The sequence below is a fragment of the Oryzias latipes genome, chromosome 3 (assembly GCF_002234675.1).
Source record: "Oryzias latipes chromosome 3, ASM223467v1".
Lineage (NCBI taxonomy): Eukaryota > Metazoa > Chordata > Actinopteri > Beloniformes > Adrianichthyidae > Oryzias > Oryzias latipes.
The window spans coordinates 2,368,190-2,391,433 of NC_019861.2; the positions used below are offsets into that span (position 1 = coordinate 2,368,190).

At 41.3% G+C, this 23,244-nt stretch overlaps 1 protein-coding gene across 4 annotated transcripts in view; it reads right to left on the reverse strand.

Moving 5' to 3' along the window:
• The window catches only part of shank2 (SH3 and multiple ankyrin repeat domains 2), a 314,619-nt gene that overhangs the window by 184,753 nt on the left and 106,622 nt on the right, over positions 1 to 23,244 (reverse strand). For all 4 annotated transcript variants that reach the window (XM_023950566.1, XM_023950561.1, XM_023950563.1 and 1 more), the window contains exons 4-8: positions 19,088 to 19,291; positions 18,793 to 18,864; positions 13,368 to 13,476; positions 3,867 to 4,018; positions 3,295 to 3,462 (exon numbers count right to left, since the gene is read on the reverse strand). In XM_023950566.1, coding sequence (XP_023806334.1) covers positions 3,295 to 3,462; positions 3,867 to 4,018; positions 13,368 to 13,476; positions 18,793 to 18,864; positions 19,088 to 19,291 — 705 coding nt within the window. The remainder of the gene's footprint in view (positions 1 to 3,294; positions 3,463 to 3,866; positions 4,019 to 13,367; positions 13,477 to 18,792; positions 18,865 to 19,087; positions 19,292 to 23,244) is intronic.

Consider the following 23,244-nt stretch of genomic DNA (forward strand, 5'->3'; position numbering starts at 1 on the left):
ACCCAGGGTTACCAAGTGGAGCGTAATTACGCTAACTCATATCCGGTCTTTTGGAACCGACATACCCAGAGTAAGCGAGTTTAGGCAGATTTCAGCCAGAGTTCAGGATTAAAGTCAGGGGAGTTTAAACATGCTTCCTGGATTACCCACCAGTTCCTGACAAGTAATACAAATAAAAAATGCTTTTGGACTGTTTCTTGTATTTATAATATCCACATAAAGAAGACAGTAATAAATAACTTTAAAGAATCATACACGATTAGTTTTATATTACGTCACTTTCTGTTAGAAGCTGTGTCTCCACTTTTGTTGTGTTTCTGGATGTGGTGTTGTTGTGTTTCCATTTGTACTGGGATTTGTTGTTGTTGCATCTTAAATGTAAGCGTGTCTCGTACCTCTTGGCCACCGTACACATGCGTGAAAAGTCTGTTAGACTTATATGGCACGGTTGTTGAAATTTGTGATGCATCTCGCAAGAATCACGCATAGTTATGTACGATTCACACAATGTGCATAAACGGCATAATATATGCTGAGCTGCAACATTCTCAACCAAACAAAAATTTTGAAATTTCAGCTCCAAACTGATTTCAGGAAAAGACCCGTCGTCCAAATCCTTCGACTGACATCTGTGCACATCGGCGAAGGACAAACGCAAAAACACTTATAAATTATCATGAGAGACCAAAGTTTCACTCGTGGAAAATGCGTAAAATGTAGGTAACGGCTGTGTGACACGGCCTTTAGGTTGTTCAAGGGAATGTTCATATGATATCCTTCTGGATTCATGCTTTGCGATCTGTTAAATATGGAAGACAAGGCAGAAATGTAGGCATAAAGAAGAGCTTCTTTTGTTGCCGTCACAGTGTGAACATGTTTTTCTCACTTTTTCTTCTCACTGTTTTCACTGGAGCCTTTGTTTGTCCATTTGATTCTTTTTAAAATGCAGCCAGAGCGTTTGTAGGGATCAGTTCACGTTTGCTCTTCTTTTCCTGCATCAGACGTTACATCACTTTATAGCTCTAAAGCTTCCAATGACCTTCACACTATTTCTGTAAATTACAGCTAATGTAAGTGGTTGTGAGGAATTGCCTTGACGAGGTTAAAGCTTTTATGAAATTCATCAAAATGGTAATGAAGTTAAAATCTGAGATCAGTTTAGTTTTGAGTGTTGACACAAAAAGGTCTGAAAATGGAAAGCTAATCAGTAAATGAATGTGACATTGACTAAATAATCTCGTTGTTACCTTGTAAAATAACTACTTCAAAATAAAAGCATCCCTTGACGCCACATATTTGCCTCTCCACATGTTTTGTTCCCCGTTCTTAATGCACAGGTGTCAATTTTCTAAAGACATCACACTTTCAGCATTCTTTACCTAACGGCTTTTATTCATAAATTTATTATGCAGCTCAATGAGAAGATTACTCCAGCTATTTTCCGAGCAAAATAAAATATTCCAACTACATGAATAACTGTTAGACGTCTTTCAACTGCTTCAAAGAAGCAGTTTTGAATAGGAGCTCATCCCATAACTTTTAGACGGAGATCAGAAGATCAGATCTACTGCTTATGCGCTGCTCCTGGTTGTAAATTGAAGTTATGACAGCCGGGAAGGAGGGCTGCTTTCTCATGAAGGCTAAACAACAGAGAGGCAAATCATCCTGCATGTCATTATATGGTTTTAGAACGTTTGGCAAAAAAAGAATATATGGTCTGGTTTTCCCCAATTTGCTCTTCCAGTCATTTTATTTGCAGTCAAGCAAAGGCTGGGAGTGACTCCAGCTTTACGTTGAAAAACAAAGATGCTCTCTGTGGAATAACAGCTGTAACAACGGTCGTAACAACCCAGATAGCCGTACGAAAAAGCCAATAAACTGAGCTGAGAGCAGAAAGCAGGGATGGACAGAGCAAAGAGAAATGATCCAGCTGAGTACTGCCCTCCTCACAAAAAAGCTCATCCTCAGGAAAAATGCAACGTCTTTACGTTCAGGCTACTGGGAAATCAGAAAAGAGCAAAAACAACATTTTAGAGATGCTGCTTTCTCACAGGGCCATGGATGGTTAGATGCAGTGAAATGTTAGGAGTGTCAGAGGAAACTCAGCTGTCACAAATGTAGGTGGACAAATTGAACGATTCTTCACATGAAGCCATGCAAAGGATGGCATCCGTGCACCAAACCCTTTCTCCCAGAGAGAGGAGGTTGCCCTGGAGGCAGCTGCTTAATGATATGTGTTTTACATGGACAAGGCTGGGCTACAGAGAAACTAATCCATCTTCAGATCAAGTGCCGTCCTCAATCCTGATCTTTTTCTTGTGGGTGGTGTAAGACTAAAAAAATCCATGAGGCAGTCCTCGGGTCAAAATCATGAACAAACTCCAAAAATCTTCTATCACAGAGCACAAAAGTGAAACAGCAAAGACGGCGTTAGATGGAGGGAGCAGTGAGAGCTCTTTACTGATGCATGTTCTCCCCATTTTCATGTTCTCTTGTATAAGCATGACGGTACCGCGATTTAGCCGCAGCTTCAGCTCTGTTTTCAGAAAAGTCCCGCCCCTTTAACTGTCTCCACCAATCATTCTTGGAGGCTTAATCACACGTCCATCAGTCTGACCAATCAGAAGTGGTTAAAGTCTTCACTTCCTTGTTCTGATTCTGCTCATAAAGTCTCTCAGTTCCAACAAAAATACCAGCTAAAGCTCGTCTTTAGCGGTGCAGCTTTACACAGAATCCGGTGTCAGACCGTGGAACAATTGAACAAAACAATGAAGCTCAGAGAAGAGAGTCTGTCTGCCATCACTACATCTCCCATGATGCATTGGGTTAAAGTGACAGCGTCTCAGCGTACAATGAGTGTTCCCAGTTAAACGTATAGAAGCCACAACGAACACACAGTTTTAAGTCTTCTTGATGAAATCAGAGGTCAGAGGTCAATAGTTTAGTTCTCCTTCCAGGTTTGTGTTTCTTAACAGCCAAACATCCCAGAGTTTGGTCCAAGTCATCTTTCTACCTGAAACACTCTTCTAATAATGTCAAGGTTGAGGTCCCCCAGCTGGGACTTGAACCCGAGGCCTTCTTGCTGTGAGGCAAGAGCGCGGACCACTGCCCCACCGTGCAGCCCAATTTTATTTTTATTTTATTATTTATTATTATTGAAACAGAAATTATTTTAGCTGAGGTGCTACTAATTAATAGAGGTTATATGAGTGATCTTTGTTCTTTGTGTATAATGAGACTTGGGGGTGAATTGGGGCAGGGGGCTTTTTTTCTGCCCCCTTGGTGAATGCTTACCTGGTGAACCTCGTGCCAGCCGTTTTCATCCTGGCAGCACACGAAGGCGTGATGTTGGAGTAAGAGCTCGCAGCAGCCCGGGTCGCCCCCCACCAGCACGCTGTGGTACAGGGGGGTCAGGCCGCGGCTGTCCTTGTAATCAGGAGAGGCTCCCAGCTCCAGCAGAGTCTGAGGGAGGAGCAGGAAACCAGATGAAGGTCTGAGCCAATACACCACCATGTCTGGATTCAGTTTCACAGCGGTTGTAGTAGCCAGTCCTATAAAATCATTGTGAAATCTGATCTCTGCAGCTTTTCTTTGTAAATTAAATGTTGAAGCACTTCAATCATCCAGAAAATACCAAGTGCACCTGAACGAACCGCGTCTAACAAAGACAGAGAGAATGGCCTGATGATGGATCGTGAGAGTGAAACGATGGCGGCAGAAAAGTCTTCATGGCCGTCACTGAGCTGCTGAGGGACGGGACCTGCATGAGTTCAAAACGTCATCGAGCGGCAAAGAGCTTTAAAGAATTGTGACTCCTGAAGCAGACATCCCCCAGTGATGACGGGAACAGGAGGAAGATGCTTTACCATCAGGGTGACGTGATTCTTGGACCTTGACGCTTTGTGAAGGGCAGTCATGCCATCTTTGGCTCTGAAGTCCAGATGAGCTCCTCCAGTCTTCAGCACCTTGATCATCTCCACCATGTTGTCCAGATGAGCAGCGAATGTCAGCGGACTCTCTGCAAAGACAAAAGGTTGGAATCCCTGTCATTCAGAGGTTTAGAGAAAACAAACAGATCCTACAGATTCACTCTCTTTACAGGATGCAGGTCAACCTCTGCAGAAAATCGGAATCAGTACAATCTAAAAGGGGTGTCCGATCCAGGCCTGGAGCGTTGGTGTCCCACATGTTTCCCGACCATCCTGCCACTAAAGCCCCTGTTGGCCAAACACCCCTGTGTGAGGTATCGGGGCCAGGGCGGTTTTTCTTACTTTCAGTTTCTCACATGTCCTCTCATTTCAGGTGTCTTGATTCCCCCCCCAGTGTAATTCTCCCTCAGTGTCATCGCCTGTTCTCCCTGATGTGCACACCTGTATGTAATCGTTTATCTGTCCTCATGTTTAGAGTCTGCATCTCCCCTGCACTTGTTGCCGGATTGTTTTGTGCGTTTCTCAGCATTCCGAGTAATTTTGTCATTCGAGCAGGTCTACCAAATAAATTTGGACTTTATCTTGGGAAATCATGCGTCCTGCGTTTGAGTCCACACGGCATCCTTGACAACCTGATCTAGGCAATCAGCAACAAAAGGCAGGTTTCTGAAAAAACTGCAGGATTCCAGACACCCTGCAGTAAACCTACATGTGCAAAGTACAATTGTGAAATAATGCTGCTAGTCTAAGTCCAGGACAGAAGGAGCAGATGGTTCTAACAATTCTTCTTTCTTACTGTGCCTTTGAGCAAGAATCTATTCAACGCCACACACTTAAAAACTCACCAAAGTCTCTTTACAAATGATGTATGCTTCACAGTTACAGTCCCATTCACCCATTAACACACCCATTCACACAAACATATATTCACACACCTATTCACACTCACACACATTCACAAACCCACTACACATTCACGTATACACATATTCAAACAAATTTACACACATTTACTCACACATTCACTCATTCACACACCTATTCACACTCACAAACATTCACACACACATTCACACACGCACACATTCACAAACCCACAACACACTAAATTATACACATATTCAAACAAATTTACACACATTTACTCACACATTCACTCATTCACACACCTATTCACACTCACAAACATTCACACACACATTCACACACACATTCACACACGCACACATTCACAAACCCACAACACACTAAATTATACACATATTCAAACAAATTTACACACATTTACTCACACATTCACTCATTCACACACCTATTCACACTCACAAACATTCACACACACATTCACACACGCACACATTCACAAACCCACAACACACTAAATTATACACATATTCAAACAAATTTACACACACACATTTACTCACACATTCACTCATTCACACACCTATTCACACTCACAAACATTCACACACAAACACATTCACACCCCTATACACGCACACATTCACAAACCCACAACACACTAATTTATACAAATATTCCAAAAGATTTAAACACACACATTTACTCACACACACATTTACTCACACACACATTCACAAACATAACGCACACATTACCACACCCACCAACACATACATTCACACACATACACATTTACACACCCATCCACACACACATTGATGGCCGCTTTACTGCACTTCACTGGCGCCCACCTTCCACCAGGAGCAAGGTGGGGTTCAGTGTCTTGCCCATGGACACTTCAACACATGGGCGGACAAGGCAGGAATCGAACCTGCAATCTTCCGATCAGAGGGCGACCGCATGTTATGACCTCACAGCGGGAGAAACAATCAAAATACGACAGTGGCCAACACCTCTTTTAAGGCTCAAAACAATATTTTTAAATCAAAACACACATGTTAAGGATATCCAGAAGAGGATTTAAAATTATTATGGGATGGCCACAGGCCCTACGGGTTGGTGGCTGTTTTGTGGCAATGTTTGAAATTTGGTAATTTTCACATTTTCACACAATGTAGTAAAAGAAAACTTTTGTTTAATTGATCTTCACGAAATTTCACACACATTCCACCAGGCTAAGTCTACGACCAAAACTGAAATTTCATTGACCTTTGACCTCAAGAAGAGTTAGCTATCTTGAATTTAAAAAAAAGAAAAGAAAAAGATCACCTTTAGTACAATATACACATTTAAAATACTCCTAAGGATTTTGATTTATTGGCTCCCAACTCCAGGAGAATCTTTGGGAAGCTACTTGCAAAAAAGTTGGAATTAGAAGTTTTTGTTACGGCATTAGCATGGCGAGCTCACAAAAGTGGCGTTCCTCTGTTGCTCGCACATCAAATCTTGTGAAACTTTGGTACATGAATCATTGGTTGAAGCTGACCGAAAAGACATGACGTATGATGTGAAAATACTGTTTAAGGAACGTTGATGTGGTTAGCAACTAACCTCTGTTGCCATGGAAATCCAAAAGCTTATTTTTGCAGATTTTTCAAAAAACTGCATTGACTTGTTTGTCACAAACACATAGAATGGTTGCTATGGAGATTGAAAAAAGTGTTTGTTTTTTTAATGAATTTGTCACGGGCAACTCTGACCAGGGTGGCCGAGGATGGGGGGAGAATGACGGTTGAGAAGTAGCTGCTATGTCAGGGAGTGCAGATATAAAAAGGGGGCGGGGGGGTAGCGCTTGTGGGCCATTTAACGCTGATTACGGCTTTAATTGGTTGAACGATATAAAGCTTTCAACCATTGTTTTCCTGTTTCTCTTTCCTTATTGTAATTTTTCCACCATTTTTTGCTGCTTAACTCCTACAATCTTTCAGCTATTTTAACCGTTCAACTATTCAAATGTTCAGCTCTTTCAGCTTTTTCCAGCTATGAATTTTGTTTCTTCAAATCCTTCAACTTTTCAAGATATTCCAGGATTTCTGCCTCCATTGAAATAAATGGGGAATCCTTGGTGCAGAAGCTCGCTGGTTCGATACCCGGCTCTGGCATTTTTCACAACAATATCTATTTTGTTATTGTGCTGTTTTCACTTTATTTATGGTCAACTTTGATCATTTCTGTCTTTCCTTCTTTCTTTCTTTTCTTTATTTTACCCTTTAAGTTTCATTTTCATTCAGCAATATTGCATTCAACCCTGCATTTTCTTCTGGAAGCGCAGCCCCTTCTAGTTTTAATTTTGCTCAGACACATATTTGATTCAGTCCTTGTCAGCTGCTGTTACAATAAGAGACATCTCTGTTCAGGCACAAACACTGACATGTATGAACCATCGAGCATTAAAAGGAACCTTCTTAAAAACACGCACCGGTGTTTTAGGGCGAGCCTCAGCGGGCTGAGTGCATTTGGCTAATTCTGCATTAAAATGCGACTTTCAAAGCCTAAAAGCAAACACGATCACTCTGGAATGCAGAGCTCAAGTTTCTCTGTCACTCAGAAGACTATCAAACATTTGCTCATGTATTATTTATTCATATTGTCTCTGCTATTTAATTAAGCTTTTACAAGCTTTACTTCCCCACTCCGAGTCACTGCGTAGCTCTTTCTCTGAGCGTAGCTCTTCAGAGAAAATGAAAGCAGGTTAAGTGCCTGGACCGCAGGCTCACAGGCGAAGGTAGAGCTTTGAGGTGATTAAAAGCTCATTTGTAAAACAAGGTCATCATAACAAGACACTTTCGACGGATGTGTCCCAGTTTAACTTTGCCTCTTTCAAAAGTTTATCGTGGCCAGGAATGGGTTTTGATGGGATTCAAATTAGCAGATGAAATCCAGGAACAGGTATATCAGTGAATTTTAATAAAACAGAACACGATCCTAACAAATAACAAAACCACATTTTATCCTCAGGGAGTTACAAAGCTTTAGGAAAAACACAACACTGAAAACTAAAAGGACAAAAACAAGACAAAAGACATGAAATGTGTGCAACAAAAGATTTCAGATGTTCCATTGCGAGAAAAAAGAAGTACAAATATAGGTTAGTAAAAAACTAATGTCTCATTCTAGTAACTATAATTGTTTTGTATCTGTAAGGTGACCTCGGGTGCCCAAAAAAGGCACCATATAAATAAAATTCATTATTATTATTTTTAATAATATTTGCTTAATAATTTTATATTATCCTTTATGGAGAAAAATCTGGAACCACTGGAAATCATAACAGTGATAGCCCACAAACTGTTGGGTTAGTGCTGAAAAATGTGGACCTGTCAGATAATTTTCAGTAATCTGGATGCTCCAAATGTCGTCAGAAGCAGTCAGCTGATGAAATAAACAAGTCAAGTTCTGGTGGCTTTTTTTTTTCCAATCCTCACTGAAAGGTAGGGCTGCACAATTTGAGGAAAACTCAGGATATTAGTGAACCATATTGCCATGGCAACAATTAAGTTTAATTAAAATAAGAGCCAACATAACTTAAAATATACTGCAAATGACCCTCGTTTCTATAGGAGGCGGGCATCTGACATTAAATAGTTCAAAATAAATAAATAAAAGGGCTCCATCCGTTTGGCCGACAGCGTGAAGGGCTCCATCTAATTTGTCAAATGCATTAACAGATTTATTTGAATCGTTTTCAAGCTGCCATAAGATTGTTTTAGCACATTTTTTTTTATTTATTTATTTTTTTTATTTTATTTTATTTATTTTTTTTAGCACATTTAAGGTAACCATTGATAATCACTTTCGCCGTCTTTTGCCATATGTGTTTTGATATCGTGATTAGGATAAATTAGTAATTATTTGGAGGACCCAGAGGCAGCAGACACGGATGTACATTGTTTCATAAATGAACTTGTACATGACAACAGTTCTCTGGTGTGAGAGACAAACACGGAGATGACGTTCCTGGGAATTCATAGACATGTGGAAACCGGATTACCTCTGACTTCATGAGCGTGTGTGAATGCATCCTTCAGATGAACATCCAAGCATGAGGAATCATGTTTTCTGAAACAAACTTAGTAGAAATCTTTCAAGAGGAAGAAAAAAAATCACAATAAAACACCAAATTCTGCTTTCATCATGGCAAAAGCGCTACTGAACTTTCTACTTGTTTCGGGCTTTCTCTGAAGCAATTGACTAGTATGTAGGATTTCTGTGAATATCGCTTTTAACCATAAAAACGCCAAGGTGACTGCTGAATTTTAAATCATTTTTCAAAGTGTAAATGATTGAAAAAGGATGGAGAAGCATCCTAAGGCAGATTAGAAGTGAAAGAGCCTGATGCCTGCTGAATTATTCAAAGGTTTGAAGATCGTTGCTGAAAGTTTGCTGCAGTTCTCTGCTCACAAAGAGCTCAAAGTTATAAAGAATGGGAAGCTTTTCACATTCATTTTTCAATGAGCTCAAAACAGCTTCATATTTCAACAACCAAAAGAGTGAGAAAAGCAAACGTACCCTCAGGAATCTCCTGAAGGGGCTGAATGTTTTGACACCAAAATCATTTCAGAGCTATAAGTTAAACGTGCCTTTAAGGGACTCAAAAGAGCATCTGAGCAAAACTCAAACAAAAATGTGTGCAAACTGCATGGTGTGTAAGAGAATTGTGCGTGTCCTCTCACTCTGTTGGGCTTTCTGGAGGAGATGACTTTGCTCCTGTAGAGTAGATTCACGTTAAACTGAACAGCAAAAGGTAAAGACTTTCTGATCTATTCTGAGTTATGTCCTCACGCCTACAGCTTGTTAGCATTCTTGTGGTATGTTAAGCCAAAGGTCATGACCCCGGACGCTCACAAACCAACTTTCAGCTGCTCTGCCTTTCCTGTCAGAGTCATAGTTACAGGCTCTTGGATTTGAAAAATGATAATCATTGATACTTTATTTATGGCCCCACAATGGGGAAATTCTTCTACACATTTTGACCCACCCCTGGGGGGAGCGGTGAGCTGCAGACTAGTCGCGTTTGGGGGGCGACAGCTGGCTGGGGAGAGCGGGGATCGATCCGCCAACCCTTCGGTTGCACGATCTGTGAGTTCATATTACAAGTATACCTAAAAATGATGTTTGTGAAGCATCTATTGTGCATTTCTGAAAAATGCATTGTGTTTTTGTGAAACACAGCGTGCGCATTTGTGTGAAACATTTAGTGTGCATTTCCAAATTAATATTGCATGTTTGCGTAAAATTACATTTGTGAATCAGAGCGTGTGTATTTGTGAAAAAGGTTGTGTGCATTTCTGATTATTGAGACTGAATTAACTCCATACAGCGGTGGGCAAACCCCTTTGACATGTGGGCCACTAAGGGTTGTAACAACTACGGAGGTTTTTCTGTTCCATCAGATTCTGTCGTTTTTAAGCCTTTGAATTTAAATTCCAAAATGTCGTAAACCTTTGCATTTTCAAACAGCAAACTTTTGTGGCCCCAAATATTATTATCTACATATTTCAGTGTTTCTAATTTTGAGAATCAAGATTTTGATGGCCCGTGATCCATGGGGAGACTCAAGAATTACAGGGAAAATGAAACATTATTTAGTTTTATTAATAAAATCTATTCCAGTTTGGTGGGCCAGAAGCAGTAGTTTAGCGGGCTGCATATGGCCCGGGGGCGGTAATTTGCCCACCCCTGCTCTGAAGGAGATACTTGAAATTTTTCCAAACTAAAGTTCTACATGCATAAATAAACACCAATGTATGAAAGACTTTTTTTAAAAGAAGGATTCTTTCAAAAAAGTCCAAATGTCATCAAAACTTTGTTTTTACATGTACTATAGAGGCTAAAATCTGCATCTTTCTTGAAATTATTTCTCTAATATAGTAAAATTAAATGCTAGTAAAAAAAATGATTGACCAAGCTTTTAAAATCATTTTCACCAGGTGAAAGAAATTCACGGCCAAAACAGGGGAACAGGTTCAAAACAGAGAAGGAAAAGCTAAAACTATTAAAAATTTTATGTTATGGAAAAAAAGTCCAAGAATCACTGGTTACCAGTAAAAATATGATGGAATCTGTTTTAATTGTCACACAATAAAAAGAGTTAGTGCACATGGCGGTCCAGGTAGAAGAGCGAGTTTGCAGACTTTAATAAGATGCTGCAGCTTTCTGACTGACAGCAAACACAGCTTTAGGTGTCAGCTCAAACAATGGAGAAGATCTAATCAAGGAAAGGCTGGATGGAGTCTGGCAAAGCTTGGTTATTCTGAGGCAGACGGGTGTGAAGGCTGGAGCGGGAAGATACCAAAAGAATATCAGTCAAGATGCTAAACTTTTCCAACAAAGAGACGTTTCTTAAATTCAACTAACTTCACCAATCCTGGCTTCCATTCAAGGAAGTTGTATTTATCCATGAAACCGGACCAGAATGAGGATCTAGAGAAACTGAACGCCTGCATCAGAGATATCAAGACCTGGATGACAATTAATTACCTCCTCTTGAACCCAGAAAAAACTGAGGTCATTATACTTGGTCCTAAAAACCTCAGAGATACTCTGTCTGCTCAGATAGTCTCCCTGGATGGCATAAGTATAGCCCCCAATTCCACAGTTAGAAACCTTGGGGTTTTATTTGACCAGGATTTATCATTTAAGGCTCACATATCTCAGGTGTGTAGAACTGCCTTTTTTCACCTGCGGAATATTGCTAAGATCAGAAATCTACTTTCTAAGAGTGATGCTGAAAAACTCATCCATGCATTTGTTACGTCGAGGCTGGATTACTGTAACTCCTTGTTAGCAGCGTGTCCTAAGAGTTCCTTAAGAAGTCTCCAGCTTGTTCAGAACGCAGCAGCTAGATTGTTAGCTGGAACTAGCAGAAGAGATCACATCACTCCTGTGTTAGTTTCACTTCACTGGATCCCAGTTGATTCTAGAATCAAGTTCAAGATCCTCCTGTTAACCTATAAGGCCTTACATGGACTGGCCCCGTCCTATATTAAGGACCTCATAGTCCCTTACCATCCAATGAGAACACTTCGCTCGCAAAACGCAGGACTGCTTGTGGTTCCTAGAATTAGTAAAAGTACGGTTGGAGGTAGAGCCTTTAGCCACCAAGCCCCTGTCTTATGGAATAAACTCCCAGCTCATGTAAGAGAGACCGATTCAGTTTCTACATTCAAAGTTAGACTAAAAACATTCCTCTTTGGACAGGCTTATTATCAGACTAGTTAGTATTCAGAGATTATTTAACTTATTGCTACCCATACCTCACCTACTGTAATGAAGTTTGGGGGAATAATTACAATTTTCATTACATCCATGATACATATTTCTCTAAGGAGGGAAGATGGTTTCATAAACCGGGTCAGGGCGGCCCATTCCCCCATCTTAGATTAATACTATGTTGTACTCATACTGATATGCTAAAATGTCGATTTTTTATTTTAATTACCATCCACTATAAGTACCATAGTGCATCCAACTTACTATTAATACGGTTGAATTAAACTTAACAATAACAGTTAGTTGTTAGTAGACTGCTAGTAGTTTGAAGCCGGGGAAAGTATGGTGCACTGGGGTTCTGTCCTCTATTCTCATCTACTTCTACTCTCCTTCTCTCTTCTATTCTTAGTCTGTTTAGTTTAGTCATTACCTTATTGTATTTTATGATTTATGATTTCATGTTCTTATGCAATTACCGGTATGAACCCCATTGTGGCGACTATCGTTGTAATATTGGGCTACAGAACTAAAATGTAATTGAACTGAGTTTTTTTATGAAACATGAGTTATTTTTGTAGCTACTTTTTCTAGGGAGGGGTCATTCAGTCCAGTTCTCATATACAGTCAATGCCAATTATAGACCTAGTCCTTGCAGCTGCTCTCTTCCTCAGACCAGTGACACTAGTCTTTAAGGATATAAGAAATCTAGTTGGTCTTTTCTGGCTTTTATTTATTCTTTACTTGGGACATATTTTGTTCATTTTCTGGATTTAAATAACCAATATTGCATCAACAGTGGTGAAGAATATCTGCAGATGATTCTAGGATTATTGAAGAGAAACAAGTACAGCCTTTTTGAACATTCAGTGCAGCCATGGATCTAAATGACCTGCAGAAACTGATACAAACTCTGGAGGAAGATATCCAACTTTAAAAATCCTTTTAATACTTTGATGCCAGTTCAGACCACATGGATGCCGGTCATCTGCTTGGTACTGAGATGATTGACATCTGGGTTCTTGTCAGAGCTCTGAATAGGTTTCAAGTCTACAGAGAGTAAACGAGAACATTTAAATAAGGTTGTCCATGGAGATGTTAAACTGTCTCTGGCCTGAGAAAAGTATTACAGTAGACATAGTAATGCTTGAAAAACAAGACCAGGCTATGAGCACTTTTGCTTAAAAAATGCCCCAAGTAATCTGTAGATCATAATATGACTAACGTAACTTGGCAGATGAGAGCTGAAATCATATTATAAATGCTGTGATTCTGTAAAGGTCTTGTGGTGTGCAGCCTCACCTCCTGTGTCGCTGTCGTGGTAGTTGGGATCAAAGCCTCTCTCCAACATCTTGGCAACTTTCTCCACCTGATCATGTTGAATAAAGTCCATGAACTTCCTCAAATTGGCCTGCAGATAATAAAAAGGAGGAATTTTTAAGAGAAAAGGACATTTCCTGCAGAAATAATTTTATGAGGGCCGACAGCTAAAGCTGGTTACTACTGACAGCTAATAGTGGAGTTGGTTATTAAATCAATCGTGCCGTTTGTGGTACAAGCGCCAAATTTGGCATGGATGCACCTTCGGGTCACCTCTTTCAAAAAAGCATATTAGCCATGAGAAAATCCAAGATATGGATTTACAGTACAGACCAAAAGTTTGGACACACTTCTCATTCAAATGAATGGGAAGGTGTGTCCATACTTTTGGTCTATTCTGTTTTTGTATTTGTGTTATGGCAAGAAAAAAGCAGCTAAGTACAGAAAAACAAGTGGCCATCATTACTTTAAGAAATGAAGGTCAGCCAGTCCCAACAATTGGGAAAACTTTGAAAGTGTCCCCAAGTGCAGTCACAAAAACCATCAAGCGCTACAAAGAAACTGGCTCACATGCGGACCGCCCCAGGAAAGGAAGACCAAGAGTCACCTCTGCTGGGGAGGGTAAGTTCATCCGAGTCAGCAGCCTCAGAAATGGCAGGTTAACAGCAGCTCAGATTAGAGAGCAGGTCAATGGCACACAGAGTTCTAGCAGCAGACACATCTCTACAACAACTGTTCAAAGGAGACTGTGTGAATCAGGCCTTCATGCTAGAATATCTGCTAGGAAACCACTGCTAAAGAAAGGAAATTAAAGACAAAAGAACACAGGGAATGGACATCACACCAGAAGAAATCTGGGCTTTGGTCTGATGAGTCCAAATTGGAGATTTTTGGTTCCAACCAGCGTGTCTTTGTGTGGCTCAGAAAAGGTGAACGGATGGACTCTACATGTCTGGTTCCCACCGTGAAGCATGGAGGAGGAGGTGTGATGGTGTGGGGGTGCTTTGCTGGTGACACTGTTGGGGATTTATTCCAAATTGAAGGCATACTAAACCAGAATGGCTACCACAGCATCTTGCATATATATATATATGTGTGTGTGTGTGTGTGTGTGTGTGTGTATACATATATATATATATAAATAAGACCCCTCAAGTCTCCATTGTGAGCATGAACAGCCCATTTTGTTGAGACATGGGGAAACAGATATTGAATGTTTTTGTAACAATTGAGTGTACGGCCGCCATCTTCATAAATGCCCACCATTTTGGATTTTTCTCGTGGTTAACATGCTTCTCTGAAAGACAGGATCCTAAGGTACATCCATGGCGAGTTTGGCGCTCGTGCCACAAATGGCCCGATTTGTCTGAAACATTAACCTAACTGGCTCTGCTAGAAATGCTGGGGGAAAAAGAAAGACACTCAAACCCCAAGAACACCCCCCCCCCCCCCCCCCCCCCCAAAAGGTACTATCAATCCACCAAGGTCTAAGCAACACGCAAAACCCAAACTGTTATCGCAAATCCATAGACGTCTTTAATGCTTTGATGAAAAGGTTAAATGGCTGCTGAGTAAACAGGAGTTAAACTTATCTTTTTTTCTGTTTGCAAACTGAATCAAACTCAAATATTTGAGGGATTTGAGGGCTCCTCTGAATAACCAGAACGCCATCACACCATAACAATTAGGGAGAAGAAGTTCCCCTCAGGAGGAGCAGAGGCGAATCAGCGCCTAAAGAGTCCAACATGACAGTGAGGAGTGGACATGCACACAGTGTGGAACTGAGGATGTCTTCCTGGACAGATGAAGGTCTGGAGGAAATGAGAGGAGGGTGCATGGGAGAAAGTGGTGTTTGTGGAGAGAGGAACGGCTGCTCCTTTCTGCGCGACTCTGCTTTCTTTCCAGGCCGCAGGATAAAAATAGATAAGAGAGCAGCTCCCCAATGGAGAGGAAAAATGAAGAGAGGAGAGAGCAGAACAGGGAGATGACAATAAAAGGGAAAGATTCATTTTCATTTCATTTCTTCTTGGTGGGACAATTATGGAGATGATTATTCTGAAACCACAGCCTCTGGAGGAAACAGAAACCATGAGGTTGCTGTGGGTTCAGATTCACAAATGAATGAAGATTAGAGGTTACACTCAAAAACACAATAATAACAACATTGGGGTGGCAGTCAAACCTTTGCTGCATGATAAAGTCAAAAGGAAAGCAATCTGAGATGGTCGGTGTCTCAGACACAGAAACTATCAACTCCAAATTCGACGTCAAACTCACTAAAACATTCCGGAATCACGTTTTAAAGTCACCTTCTTCCTAAAATCCTGGGGCATGGATGAGGTTAGACCATCAAGGCTTTTGGATGCTATCAAAGCATGACACACAGTTACACATCAGGTCACAACAGTTCCATTAAAGCTGTTAGTGGTGTTGGGTGGATCGCAGGCACTGCCCTCCTCTGCCCTCAACCGCCCCTTTTGACCCGTCCACACCGGCTGAGCTGCTGCCAAATGCCCCTCACTGGGTAGAGCTGACTGCGGCTAAGGCTGTGTCAGAATTCCTGCCCTAACCCATAACTACTAAATTACCAGAGAGTGCCCTGCATTTCAAAAGCAATTCAGATGCTATTCTTACTTCTTTTTTTTTTTAAATGGCGGAAATGACGTCATCGATTTCATAAAGTTAAAATCTCATTAATATGAGCGTTTTGTGAGGATTATTTATGAGTCCACTGTCTCCTGAAGATAAAAACATTGATGGTTTTTTAAAAAAACCACAGTTAAATGTTTTTTTTTGGCAAAACATTTTCAGATGCAATGCATTATGGTCTATATTCGCATTAGAGTTGGCAGAGACTTCTGGGAAATTTGTAGCACACTGGATTTTGGAATTGTAGATTCAGACAGCACTAGAAAATGGCAAACGCACTATATGGTGATTAGTGAAGGAATTTGGACACAGCCTTAATCTTTTTTCAAAAAGGCGGCTTTTCTGTTGGTTTTCATCTCCATAGCAACCATGTTATGTTTTCATTACCTGGGGTCGACCTACAGCTCTATATATGTAATATGTAGAAGAATTGGCAAAAGTAAACTTTCAGCTGTGGTTACAGACTTAACCTGGGGGGCCTGTGTGTGAAACTTCATGAAAACTGCTTCAGCAAACCTTTTCTTTTTCCATATTGTGAAAATCTCCACATTTCACACTGCAACAAAATAGCCGCCAAGCTGTGATGTCATCTTTTTTTCCTTTTTTTTGTTGTTGTCTATGTCTGGGGCTGTCATCATTTACGGAAGCAGAAAACGGCCCACGCCTTCATTATTTCGTTGAAAATGAAATCTGTTTTCTCGTGATAACAAAATAGTTAAATACATAAAGAAATAGTGGATCTCCTTATCACAACAAAATGTTCACACACAAAAAGCAGGGCAGGCCGTATTCAGCTTCCTTCATCGTTCACCGCACCCCAAATTCAATCTTACTGCTGCAAATGTTGGTGAGTTTGTGGCGGAGAAAAGAAATCGGGTCCTTCAGCCCAGGATGGCTGTGGGACAAAATATAGAATAAAGTTGATGCAAGAAAGGGGTTTGAAAGAAGCACAGGATTTCCAATGAATCTGAGAATGTTTTCCTCATCTGGATCTGTTTCCCTCCATGCTTCATCTTCCTCTCTGGTTGCCCTCTTCCTCTTTGCCCCCCTCCCTGCCTTGGCATGTAGAATTAGAGCAGCAGTCAGACGCCTCCCTGCGTGCTGCCAGAGACATTTATGCTTTGCTGCACAACAGGATTACAGTCAGAGCAGAATGGCAGCCTCCAACAATGAAGAGGCTAAAAATCTCACTTAAAGCTATAAAAACGTGTGAATTCCTGTCTGCTGTTGCTGGATTCCTATTTATAGAGTCCATTTTTCAGGCAGTATACAGTGAATATTTTAGCACGAAAGCAGCAGAAAGAGTTCAAACTGACAGGTGGGATCTGGAAAGTTTGCTGTGAGCTGTTTGGATTTGAATTTTGTTATTCTGCAGCTTCTCCAGCGTGACGTCCATCGCAGTCCCCGTGGCCCTTCTGGGTCCACTCTCTATGCAAACTGAGGTAGACTGGAGGGTGACGTGTTTGTTCTTTGTTTGCTGCTTGCCCTCCGGACATCCTGCTATCCTCTTCATGAAGACACGGAGTGAGCACAGACGTTTGTGTCCACATGTCTCGCGTGTGTTTCAGCTGCATCCTCCAAACAGCCATCCAGTGGTTTCTGATTGGAATAATTAACCAGCATAAACTTCTACTTTGTAGTTAAACTAATGGACGTCCCCGGCCACAGAGATGTTGGGTTGTTATTGATTAGCAAAAAAAAAAAAAAAGAGTGAGAATGCAGATAACAGACAGCCACCCAAACACCATCCAGGGGGACACAACTGTTACCAGGCTCCCTCTGCAAATCTGTCAATGCTGTAAACATCACCTCATCAAAGAATTGACAGAAAATTCTAATTTGTTGGAATTAAGAGGTTTTTTTAAACCCTTCAGTGAAATTTACACAAAAATGCTGTAATGTAGAGTTTTTAATGAGATTTAGATTGTATCAATTGGGTAATTTGCAATGATTTTTCTCACAATAAATGTGAATTTAGGGTGCAAAAGCATTGACATGAGTAAAAAAGGAGGATAAAAGGTACCTGCTGTCTCACATTTGATCCACACATTTTGGACATGGTGCAGCTGGATTATAAAAATTATTCATCAATACATTTTGCATTTTTCATCACGGAAAGTAGTCGTTTAAAAATGAATAACATCACAAGAGTCATCCTAACCGTAAAGTTTTTGAATGAGCATAACGTTTCCCACCAAAAGTGTCTGAGGTGGCTCGTCTGCAGCTCACCGCTCCCCCAGAGGACAGGTCAAATGCGGAGATCAAATTCACACACCTAGGTGTGTGACAGAAAGGTACTTGGAAAAAAAAAAGGAAGTAGCCATTTTGAAATGAGCAGAGAAAGCCCTCTACTGCCCCTAGTGGAGTGATGATGAACTACAGGTCCAGACCAAGTTCTACACAATACGCTTTTAAAGAACGTTTGTATCATGACAATTAGGGTCTGGGGTCTCAGAAGTCTGCGTATCAAGCTTTTCTTAGCAGCAAACCCTTTTCTGACTGGCAACACGTTTTGTGTGTGTGGAGGAGGTAATCTAACTGTGTGTTAAGCAGTCCAAAAACTGCAAACTTTGGAACAAAATCAATTTTAAATCAACTGAAAAAGGCAGAGGAGCAGCAACAGCTGAAGTCAAGGCATTCATGCAAACAAAAGAAAGATTTTCTGTCTCTGTGTGGATGCTTGGAAGAAAAAAGTCACGTGTTTTCGCAGCAAAAAACCCCGGACAGAATAGAAAGGTTGCTTCTGTAAACGTCTCACCTTTGTGTGAAGTTTGGCGATCTGCTTCTCATCGACATTGGGCTGCCGGTAAACTCTGCTCTTGTAACGAAACTGTTCAAGGAAAGAACGAGGTAAAAAGACAATCAACATGAACTCATTTCACTACTAAATTTATTATTAGAACATTCTTAGCTTCTGTGTTTACAAGGAGATGAGGAAAAAAAACATTACTGCTGTAAAAGCACAAAACTGCTTTTTTTCCCTCTCGTGAATCACTGTTTCATGCTGCAGCCGTGAGCAACGGATGATTCTGCCAAACGGTACACAAATGTACCTCCAGACATGGGACGCCCTTGCTGATTGGCTGTGGATACTCCCGAAGGATGCGCTCTTCATCGAGGAACTTGCCATCCTGCCCGTTGCTGGCTGGCTGGAAAAGCCCATAGTTGAGCACGTCCTTCAGGGTTTGGTTAAGTGTGCAGAGGATCCGCTGCTTGGCAACCCAGACGGTGGCATTGGGATTGAACCGCATGCACTTCTGGGGAGAGAAGAAAGACAGAAGGCTTAGCCGCTGCTGAATCCACAGAAATCAACACACATAAAAGGCGGGTCGGACCAGACTATGACATGGGATCCAAATGCATGCTTCCAGTGGGTCATGGAGCTCAAATCGAGCTCGAATCGCCGTATCCAGAGCAGAAACTCGTCCTATTGCTGCTCAAATAAACTAATGAGCTGCAGCTGCCAAGCCATTGTGTCCACAGTCCACAAATGACCATTTCTCATGATGGGCATGTCAATAATAGAACTTCTATCAGGTCCAGGCTTCTTAAATGCAAAACAAGAAACAATGGAGGATTTTTGGACTGATGGAGCAGCGAGACGTAAGGTGACAGCACTGATGAATGTTCCATAGCTGAATGTGCAGCTCTGCAAAATCTGAAGGTGTGACAAGCCAAGCTTTGTCCAGCTAATCCTCACTGCTGGCGAGAGGCGAGCAAGGATGAAGAGGTGAAGAACAAGAGGTGGAGGTGGGCAGAAGCCGATGCCTGGCACAAGACGTGCCCTTTCAGACTGACAGCTGCTTCGCTCAAACTGGGTCAAATTCCCATTGAATGCTTGAGACCGAACGGCTCAGTCTCGACCCTGCAGCTGCTTTTACGGAGCAATGGTCAGTTATGGAGAGTCAGTGCTTATCTAAACTGAAGACCCTTATTCTATGGGGTCCCGTTTGTAAAGTGTCAAATATTAAAAACAATATTTTTGGTTCTTTAGCCATTTTTAGGAGAAAAAAAGGTTTCATTTTTCAAATGCATATTTTCACTTTTTAGTTCATGTATTTATAAATGCTACATTTACTAACTATTTAGTTAGCAAGCTACAAACTCAATCTAAAGTTAATTTTTTTCATGATAACATATTTAATTAAAGAGTCAGTTAAACATTTAACTCATAACTAAATATAAAAAGCTAAATATTTAACTTGGACTTGAGTATCTATTTAACAAATAAATAATTAGTCACAAAGCTTAAATGTTTAGCTTGCGGTCGGATGAAAATATTTAATCTGCAAACTAAATGTTTAATTTTATAGGTTAGATCTGAGGATCTGCAGGCTGAGGAACATTCCCACCGTTGAGATCCTCTTCAGCATCTCCTGTGTGTTTTTGGCTGCTCAGCATGTTGTTTGCTGTTTCGATCGCTTTAGAATAAACAAGTTTTGCTTCTTCAAGAAAAACCTGCAGAGATGCTCACAAGTCGTCACTTACAATTCCAAGTCGGGTCCAAAGTCTTTGCATTTAAGTTGAAGTCATGTCTGTCCGGCGAGCACAAATTCAGGACAAGTCTCAGAAAATAACAATTACAGTTAAAATGAATGTTTTACTGTCACAAAAAGTCAATAAAACACTCCTTTTAAAAGGTCATGAAGACAGGATAACAATAGGTCTCTGCTGATTCTGCGTTACGAGACGAGAACATTTTAAAGAGAGCCTTTAGTTTCAGACCTGATAACGCCGTCCTGGAAGTGAGAAATAAAAGGAAACAAAGTCATATTTTTGTCGAAGCCAAAGCTTTAGGTCTAGTCTTAAGTCTTTGAGGTCAAGTCCTGAGTCAAGTCACAAGTCTCTCCATGTGAGACTTACACACGACCCAAGTACAAGTCTGAAATCTAAGACTGTGTCCGAATTCCCAACTAGTAGTGAGGAGGGAAGGAATTTGGACACAATCTAAGTCACTAATTGCTAAAAAAAAGAAAAGAAAAAAAGAGTGTTTTAAAACCTTCAAAAACTGTGTAAACTTCCCTTCACATTATGTAGAATAAACGAGGGTTAAAATCACAAGGCAATGGTGTGGGACACTCACGTTGAACCACCTTTACATCCTCGAATGATATTTCATTTTGGTCCTAATCCTCAACTTCTTACTTTTCAGAGGGTTGTTTAAAGGCAAAGGAATCTGTTCAACACTTGATGAACTTTGTTTCATTTCCATTTAATTATACTTTTCTGAGAGTCTCACTTCATCTTTTCAATTAAGAAAACTTCAGTGCCAATAAGCCCAGAAATCACCCCCCTACTGCCTACAATGCATAGAGACTCTGAATCTCTGATGGGGAACAGGGTCAAATTAGCTCAGGGCAATCCCAGACCTTTGCTCCAGTAACATGGCACAGGTAACACTGGAGAGCGGCTACGACTCCTGTGAGCGCAGAAATGACGGCAGCGACTGAGCTGACGATGGCTGACTGCACCTCAGGGTTTGGATCCCCATCCGGAACCTGACACCAAACCGGCATTTAGCTGCAAACACTGCATTACCAGGGTCACGCTGATGTCAGTTCACTCAGTCATGAGGGTGGACTAAACCTGTCTCTGTGTGCATGTTAACAAGTCACGGGATACCAGCTCATGGCTTCTGCTGCACAGCTTGATGAGCGAGCGGAAACATGGGCCGACCAGGCTCCCCCGCCGATCCGAATTTTAAAGAGGACCAGAAGACCAGAACCAGCACCACAGGGACACAGACACTCCAGGCTCAGATGTGATGTGATCCCCGGCTCATGGCCTAGCCGGAGACTTCAGGGACCCTTCTCCCCGCGTGGAGAGAAGACCGCCGGGCTCAGGAAGCCAGCACACAAGAGACATTGCCATTGCGTGCCCCTGTGGGGCAAACCCCAGGGGACAGAAGTCCTACCTTCAGTGTGTAGGTGTGTGTGTTTGTGTGTAGGTGTGTGTGTATAGTGTGGTGGAGTCGGGAACTTGTATAACAAAGGGTGCAGTTAAAATTGGAGGCTGGGGTACTAAGAGGATGTCTCCTGTTTGCTGACAGGGATGTCCAAATCAAGTATTGATTGTTTGATTTATCAGATGTTTTATTATTTATTGAGTTATGAGTCCTTGGGTTTCTTAAAAGGTGCTTTTAAATAAAATGGATTGTTATTATTAAACTTTTTGAAGCTTCGTACACCTTCAGTTGAATATGTCTTACAGAAGTTTATCTTTTTTTTTCATTGGTTATCAAAAGTGATTCAGAAAATTAGACCATTTGTTGGAGTTAAAATGAGCAAAATGAACACAAACACTCTGCTATAAACATTTTTTTGGCTTGTTGAAGGAAAGGATGATAAAACCAATTTGTTTTGCTTCAATGAGGCTAAAAAAACCACTCGAAACCTCACGGTGAAATCCAGGTGTGGTTTTGAGTGGAACTCTGAGGGGGACTGGTGGTGGGCCCTTCCCATTGGGGGTAATAATGGAGGCTTGTGACCCCCTGCTTTCTTTTGGGTGGTGTGCCATCAACAGGAGCTTCGAGCTCAAGGAGAACAGGACAATGGAAGGACTGGCCCTGCTGCAAGAGACCCTGACATGGTTCCACTTGAGATTCTGCTTCTCCATGCTCCCAGACCCTGTTGAGGATGATGTGGATCATTCTTCAATCAGGCTTTAAAGTACCTGTGTGTGATGTTGGGCTATGTTTTGTAAACTTCTATAGTTTTTTTGTATTACTTTGTATTAATTTTAAGTTACTTTGACAAATACAGATGAAAAAGCCTGTATGAAGGAAAGTCAGTTTGCAGCTCTGGCTTTGTTCTCTGTAATTATTGCTTGTGAGCTCCAGTCCTCTAAGCCCACCATCCTGGATGCTTCTTCCGTCTCTCTGCCTGAACACACCTGCCTCTAATGAATGTCTTTATGCGGCCTCTGCAGGGTCTGATGATGAGCTAAATCAGGAGGTAACATGGAAGACGTGCAGCTAGGTGGACCTGAGGACTGGAGTCCAGAAAACCGGATCCCTGCCAATAAAAGGGCAAACAGGAAAGACAAGCAAAGGATCTCAATGTTCAATTCCATTATCACCTGTCAATCAAAAGACTGCCCCCCCACACACCCTTTTAATTGGATAGGGAAAAACCTAGTTCTGCAGGAAAGTTGGAGCATTGATGTGACTGAAGACTGACTTTATCGTGGAACTAGACTACAAGCAGTATTA